The following is a 7963-nucleotide window of genomic DNA, read 5'->3' as shown; positions in this document are numbered from 1 at the left end:
TGTTTTTTTCTGTCAAGATGGGGTGCTGAGTGTACATTAATGAGAAATAAAATGAACTTTTTTGATTTTAGCAAATGGCTGCAATGAAACAGAGTGAAAAATTTAAAGGGGTCTGAATACTTTCCGTACCCACTGTAGCTGTGTAGCATGTATTTAAATGCCAAATAACAGATTTCATTAAAATGGACAGTTGAAATATCAATATTCTTAGTTTCCCAGGGTGCAAAAATGCTGTGTGAAAATAAATGATGTATACGACTGTCTATCAAATGCAACAGTTAGAACCTTTACTCGGTTCTCATTATCGATCACAAACAGATGCCAATCAGAAAGCCACTTTGAACGTGTTTGGATGAGACGGATGTTTAGTGGGGAGTCGCTTTCTTCATTCTGATGAATTTCTATGCACCAGTTTATGGTGGTTTATTTCTGTAAAGTAAAACGCAAAATAAGAAATATAAAAATATAATGCGGTAAGGCTCTCAGGTATTCTATATTGCTTTCAAATTATTGCAATTATCTCTGCAACACACATGTAGGCATGAATTACTCTTCCATCCCCTTTTGTGTCTTTTGTTTGAGGAAATAAGCTCTTTTAATGTGAACGTGGAACCTGTTCACCTCAATGATACATTGATTTATTTTGAATAATTTGTATACCTCTGGACTTATAGCAGCTTACACTATATATATCTATCTATCTGTCTATCTATCTATCACACACATGAGCTGTTATAACTAAGCTCACGTGTTTTTCATTAAGATGTCTGCTCATGCTGCTGCTTCAAAACTTAATGCACATTCAAAACATATCCCACATATCCATGTTCTTTGAGAGGTTGTAACGCTTTGAGAAAAAGCTAATATATGATAATATTACAAGGATAAAGTAATAAACTGTCTTTTTTTTCCCCATTTGAAGTTTGCTATCTTTGAGCTGAAAGGCGCCCGACTCAGCAGCTTGCTGCTGGAAGTGGCAGCGAAGAGGAGAACTGTGTAGCAAGTGTTCTCACTGTTCTCACTGTTCTGTTTGTCTCCAAGGTTTGGCCAAACGCGTGGGCGCCAGACTACTCCTGGCTTCTACTTCTGAGGTTTATGGAGGTAAGGAAGATGCACTCGTCGTTAGATATTAGATATAATTATTACTTTGTGTAAATGGTTAACCTAAAGGGCGTCTTAAGGCAAGATACTTGATGGATGTGAAGTTGCTGCAACAACCACATCCCGAGACATATTTTTTAGATTAAAAACGTCTCATGGATCTTTATTATTTCCCCTTTGAGTTTTGAAAACGCTGACACTTCATCATGTGCTAAAACCTTTTACAAGCACGGCCAACAAACCATTTCTTAATCATTTTTAGGTGCTAAAACCTTTTACGCGCCCAGCTGTCTGCCACACCTGGCTCTCTTTGGAAAGCATGCAATTCCAGATCCAGATCCCTTTACATGTGTCCCAAATGTTTGTGTTCCAGATCCAGAGGTACACCCACAGAATGAGGAGTACTGGGGGCACGTGAATCCAATTGGTCCTCGTGCCTGCTACGATGAGGGGAAACGTGTAGCTGAGACCATGTGCTATGCCTACATGAAACAGGTATCCTGACTACACACCATGCATGTGAAATAGTACCAGGTTCTAGAGAGGCCATTTATCTTTATTTGACTGATGGTCACATTAGTCCCTGTGTGAATTTAAATGCTTTGGAGCAACACTACAATTCTGCATATGAAGCCATTAGCCCCAAACTCCAAAATAACTGAAATACAGTCAAAATAAATCAGTAAAATAATAGAATTATTCCATTATGGTTGATTTCTAGGATTTCTTGATTAAAAAGAAAATGTTACGGTTTACTCAGAAGTTGAAAATGTTAATCAAACTTAATTTGTACCGAAACTTTCAAATCAAAATGCACTTCAAAGTGCTTTACTAACGATTGCCGAACATTTGAATGCTAAAATCATAAACTGTATATAAGTGAACGTCAGTGTGACATCACCCATTGGTTTGTGGACTGCTGTTTTGAAGCCTCGAGTTCAGCATTTTGGCCGTCGCCATCTTGTTTTTTTGCATCCAGAAATAAATGCTAAGTATAACTAAACACTGAATAAGAGATTTCATTTAAGATGAAAATATTTGATTTGTTTTGTCTTACATCTGCACAATCTTATCAATAAGAATCATAATAAAAAATAAAAAAAGCTTATTAATAGTGAGGTAAAGAAATATCAATGAAACTCGTGTCAATGATACATGTCTATGTTTTCATGTATATTTCCTTAAATATCCAGATGACGTTGAGACTATTTTTTATAATTTTTTCCCGTTATGACATGATTGACGCCAGCCTTTGATGATCAGATATGATTGACTTCTCTTGCCTTTCCCCCAGGCAGGTGATATTTATTTATCTGCCTCGTTTCCTGCTCCTCCTCGACTGCTCATTATTTTTTTTCACACTTGCTGGGAGAATTCTTGGATATGGGCGGCTTTCAATATCCAGATGTCAGTTTTATGTTCACAGGGACGAGAATATCACTAATTACATCTATTGTCCAGTCATGTAATAGAAATTTATTAACATTTAAAAACTGATGAATTATGCAGAGGAAAAAGCCTGTTGCCTGCTCCTCTGACGGAAGGCAAACATTATACAGATGGTAAACGGTTTACTTTCGATTGCTAGTTGATATGATGCTATTATTATTAAAATGTATTATTATGTAGAAGGCAATTATGCACAGTGATATTTAAAGCACAGTTTGGTATGATTGAGGTGCCTTCTTCTCAATTTTATAAGAATAAGCAGAATAACATGTAGGGATGAGCATCTTTTGGAGTTTGACACTTTTATTGATACTCCTTCCTAATTTAGTAAATTAACGAGGGGCAGCTGTTATTTTAATCTCGGACAGAAATGCTAACATGTCTGAAAGTCCTGTTACTGATTTATTACAACTAAACTATATATTTATATACTATATCAGTCTATAGAAGGAAATGAAGAGCAGCAGATAACTTTGGCTATCTAATCACATTTTGTGACAATTTTAAGAGACGTGCGCGTGTGTTGATCTAGTCTGGTGAATGTGTGTGTAGGTAACACACGTTGCAGGCATGCAGGAAAAACTGTAAGCCTATTCTTCCAGATGGAGGTTCACCTGTTAAAGCTGTGACTCAATTAATATATACTGGAGGCCTATACGGAGCTTTTCATAAGCGCCATCTGCCAGCCGAATAGCCGGCTACTTTACTATTTATTTTAGATTCTAATTAAATTGTTATAATTCGCCATGCGTGTATATTTTATAACCACTCGCATCTGCTTCAAAACAATAGGAGCATGATGATGAATAAAAACGTGCCTATCTATCTGTATCCGTCCCGCCCCACTTGCTCTATGTACGTGCGTGTGCGTGTCTGCGTGCGTGCGTGTGCGTGCGTGTGAGAGTGTGATTGAGCGAGAGGTTGTATCCTGCCAAGGGCGGAGAGTCTTCAGTGTTTGACAATTATCAGCAAAATAATTGATGACAAAACGCATTAAGAATTCCATTGACAGGTGACATCCTCGTTAGAAAGGCTTCTTAAGAAAACACCCAGAAACACCGGCGGCAGCAGCTTGATGATTGCGCAGGAAGCATTAAACAGTTAATTGAAAGCGGCGCATTTTTTCATTAATGCTGCACAGATGTTAATGAAAGAATGAGTTCATTTTTTAAAAATTATCTTTATCTATATTGTGCTTTTAGAAGTTGAGAACCAGTCGATCCATGTGGTTTAAGTCAAGTGATTCACTTGGTTTGTTATTTAAGAGTTATTTTTGGTACAGTTTTATTTTATTAATACATAGGCTAGAGAAGACATGGGATATAAAACATGTCTCCCTTAAATTGACCTCGTTTATTTCCGTTGATTAAAAGTGCGTCTATGTTTCAAGTAAAACAATACACTAACCATCATTGTGGCATGTCTTGATGAACCTCACAGGGAAGGTGACAATACATTTAAAAAAAAATGTAATAAAGTATAATGAATATTAATTACAAAAGTTTTAAACAATCAAGAATTTTATATATTAATACCTATTTACAGACTGTGTGAGCTAAAACGCAGGGGCCTTATTCTGCTGTGTAATAATTCACTACATGTAAACCATCGGATAGGCAGTCTCTTTCAAATACGACATGATTAAGATCACTGTGTATATGATGGAAAAGTTGCATTAGAATGCAGAGGCCACCAAATTTGGGCATTTACCGACAAACTTTTTTCTCTGCGTGCTTCAGGAGCCGCTGGCTGGCTGCTCCATATCCTTGTGGATATATATATATATATATATACATACATACACGTGTATGTGCAGATGTAGATTCTTCAAAGACTCGTGATACACCAGATTTAATGAAGCATTTAAATGTGCATAAATGAAAAGAGCAGAGAGTTGTTTTGCTCGACAGCAAGAAGACCTTCGGACCACCACAGCTAGCCAGCGCCAGTATCGGTGTTCTAACTGATGCTGGTGGTCCCAACTATCGACTTGTTTCGTGTTATGAGTTTTACCTTGACTTCAACCCGTCATGTTGTTTCGTGCATTCCCAACATTCAAAATCAAATCAGGAGATGTGAATAGACTGCACGTTTTCTCATTAGTGGACCAGACGTTTGGCACACATTTCAACCTGTCCCTCATTACTGCTGTGTATGCAGGTTTTCTAACCACAGACCGCGTAGAGCCTGTTAAATGGTGTTTGATAGCATTTTTTATCAGATTTGACTTCAATGCCAAATCTGCTTCATTTTGTCAGAACTCAGAATGTTTCGCTGCGGTCATTAAGTAATGGCCTTTCCTAGCAAACACACAGATGTGCAGGATTTAAATGGCACATTCCTGTGTAGTGGCAAGCAATACGATTATAGTTACTAAAAACGTTCATAAATTCAACCTGTTATTGACTTACTGCTTTAAGCTGATCCCTTAAGGTAATTATTATTATGGTTATTAACCATTATTGGTGACTTGCTAAATGAGGTCAATACTGATGTGTTTTAAGACTGAAACAACCCACCCAGGTATGTGTACACTGCCTTCTAAGACCGCTTCTTCATGTTGTGCTCTCTGTGTCCTTGTTCTTCACTATAGTGAATATATTTGTTGGTTGTGACCATCGAATTTCATGTTCCATATTTTCAAGAGAACAATCTACATAATTTCCATGTTTTTATTCATGTTCTATGACTTAAAATGGATTCAGAGCTCATCTGAAGTAGCATGTATTGATGCATGAGGCTGATTTATGAAGGCCATAGAGTTTTCTATATATGTGGGATCAGTGTGTGTGTCCATGATGTAGTTGGCCTCATGTATTCATTCTTTGTTGGAGTGTGTAAGGAGATCCTTCTGTCATACTTGCCTGGTATTCAGACTTTGCTTCCCAGTCAAAGAATGTAATTATTACACTTCGCTCATAGCTAAGGGAGCCTGTGGTACAAATGATTGTTTGTGAAACTGTATACATAGACTAGTTCTACATCTGTGGGGTAACTCCTACCGATCAAAAGGGTTTGATTGACAAATAATTGGCTATTTGAATCCAGCTATCAAGTCGGAGAACACATTTCAACGAAGTAGGAGATGGTTTTGTCCATAAATGGGTAACAAAGACATATCTGGTTCAAGGTAAAAGGTTCACTCTATTGCTGAGTGTTGACTGAATTGTGCATACATTTGTCAGACTCTATAATTAATGCTTTACATGATATGCAGGATATGTTTTGTCAGCCCGTTTAGACGGTTTATTCAGCTTATATATCTTGACTTTCAACAGCTAATTTACTGGTGTCGTCCAGATTAGCATTCTAGCTCTACTGGCTGTGGTTTCTGTGTGTACCTGCCAGGCTTTGTATTCCCATAAAAAGAAAATACAACATATAAAGTACAAAACTGCAGTAAATATACCAAGCAATCAACATAAGTATTAAAACCAAGGAACAACAAAGTTGATAAATTACTAATGACTCGCCCACATTCTTGTTTCTTTGCTCACAGGAAGGAGTAGAGGTGAGGGTGGCAAGAATCTTCAACACGTTTGGCTCCCGAATGCACATGAACGATGGACGAGTCGTCAGCAACTTCATCCTGCAGGCTCTACAGGGAGAACCTCTCACTGTACGCAATTAACGTTTCTACCCGTTTATTAGGTGCCTTTAGAAAAAGACAAAAAGTCTTTGGCTTGTTGTCTTTCCCCAGGACTAGCGGTGTGAGGATGTACACATTGAAATAGCCTCAGTCTGCTGATGGATTTACTGTTTTATGCATCTTAAATTGTATAAAAGCTAATTTATTTGAACATGATTTAACTGAAAGGTTAGACACCTCGGTGCTCCTAATCTAGATCCGTTTAGTGTTATGAGCTATATGAACATCTTAAATATGATTTAATAGCAAATCATTTTTAAGCAACTGATAATACAATCTTTTTTAATTTAGATTTAGGTAAAATTAAAAAACCCAAATTGCGATGATCTTTTGAGTTCTAATAATTTGAACGTGACAAAAATACTCAAGTAGACCTGATCATGATAGAAAAAATAAAGTCTTCTGAGTAGAAGTGTATTGTTTTATGCATGGCAACACATGTTCATATCCTTCAGTATGTGCACTATGCAGAAATGATAATCCATTTCTGTTGCTGTTCTAGGTGTACGGTACTGGTGCCCAAACAAGAGCCTTTCAATATGTAAGGTAAGATTGCACATTCACACCAGTTTAGTTTCTTCCCTGAAATACATCATACTTGTCTTGAATTTGTACCGAAGTATTTGTTCTGGAGAATCTCTTCCTCTCTACCCACTAATTAGGAAACAATATGAAAATACAAAATTATATAATTCATAATAAATCACACCAATTATCATACATAAATGATAGCGATTAAAGGTTCAATGCCAATTAAACGGTGTGTTTAGTTGTTGTTTTTCTCTCCACTGAGACAGACCACAGTAAATACACGATGATTATTTTCTAGTATATCAGATGTTAGTGCGGATGCCGATGTTTACGTGGACTAGTGTAACAAGGCGGAGGAGTAAATAACATTGGACTTTGAAGCGTATTATTAAATACCATTATGCGCGTGTCTCTCTGCCTGAAAGCAGTATGTGGCAGGTTCAAGGGTCGTGTTGCTTTGTGTGCAGTTGAGAAAGTGATTCATTTGATTGAAGAAGCGAAATCAGAGACACACTCCGATCTCTTTGAAGCATAAAGTCGCCGCCCTGTTTGACTTTCGCATTGAGTAAACAGTGAAATGCCAAGGTCTCCAGTGAACTCTGAGATGGCTTCATTACTAACACGTTGCGTGAAAAAGCATTTTTAACCAGGAAAATGCAGAATGAATTGACGGAACTTGGTGAAAAATTCAAATGAAAGAGGATCTTAATGCCACTAACACTGAGAATACAGATACACTGAACATTTTGCTGCTATGCGTGATATGAAACCTTGATTATGATTTAATTAATCTGTCTGTCCCAGATGGAGACAAGGACAGAAGTGTAGAGCTGAAAGGAAATCACGTTCTTATTCTTCCTTGTAATCACTAGTTGTTAAATACAAACACTATCTATACTATATACTGTTTATGTACATAGTATATACAGTACACATTATGTACACTATAACCCAGTAGTGGTAGTGCAAAGAGAAGAGCCAGTGTAAGGTGAGTGAGATATTGTTGTGCTAAATATAAGAAACATGAACTTCGTGGTGCAGATTGAATGTCTGTATTTGTAGGGCTGTGTATATACAGTGATATATAGTGAGCAGAGGTGTGTGAGCTGAGAGCATCACAGTCAGTCAGTTATAGTTAGCGTGAGCAAGACCAGGTGCAATTAAGGAGTTTCAAAGAAACTGCTTCAATACGAAAGTATTCACAAATTAAAATCCTAAAATAGGATGAGAATA

General features: G+C 37.1%; 1 protein-coding gene across 1 annotated transcript; it reads left to right on the top strand.

The window, feature by feature from the left end:
• Positions 1-944: 944 nt before the first annotated feature.
• Positions 945-7954, top strand: LOC116378270 (UDP-glucuronic acid decarboxylase 1-like; the record flags this gene model as incomplete). Its single annotated transcript, XM_031840111.1, has 4 exons — positions 945-1101; positions 1475-1596; positions 6050-6169; positions 6702-7954. Coding segments are annotated over 4 exons (447 nt in total), but the record flags the coding sequence as incomplete, so codon positions are not given.
• Between the last annotated feature and the right edge of the window lie 9 nt (positions 7955-7963).

Source organism: Anarrhichthys ocellatus, unplaced genomic scaffold, assembly GCF_004355925.1.
Source record: "Anarrhichthys ocellatus isolate YVR2014 unplaced genomic scaffold, GSC_Weel_1.0 scaffold2327, whole genome shotgun sequence".
In the NCBI taxonomy this organism is placed as follows: domain Eukaryota; kingdom Metazoa; phylum Chordata; class Actinopteri; order Perciformes; family Anarhichadidae; genus Anarrhichthys; species Anarrhichthys ocellatus.
Note: the sequence above shows the minus strand (reverse complement) of the source record. Positions and strands in the feature narration are given on the sequence as shown.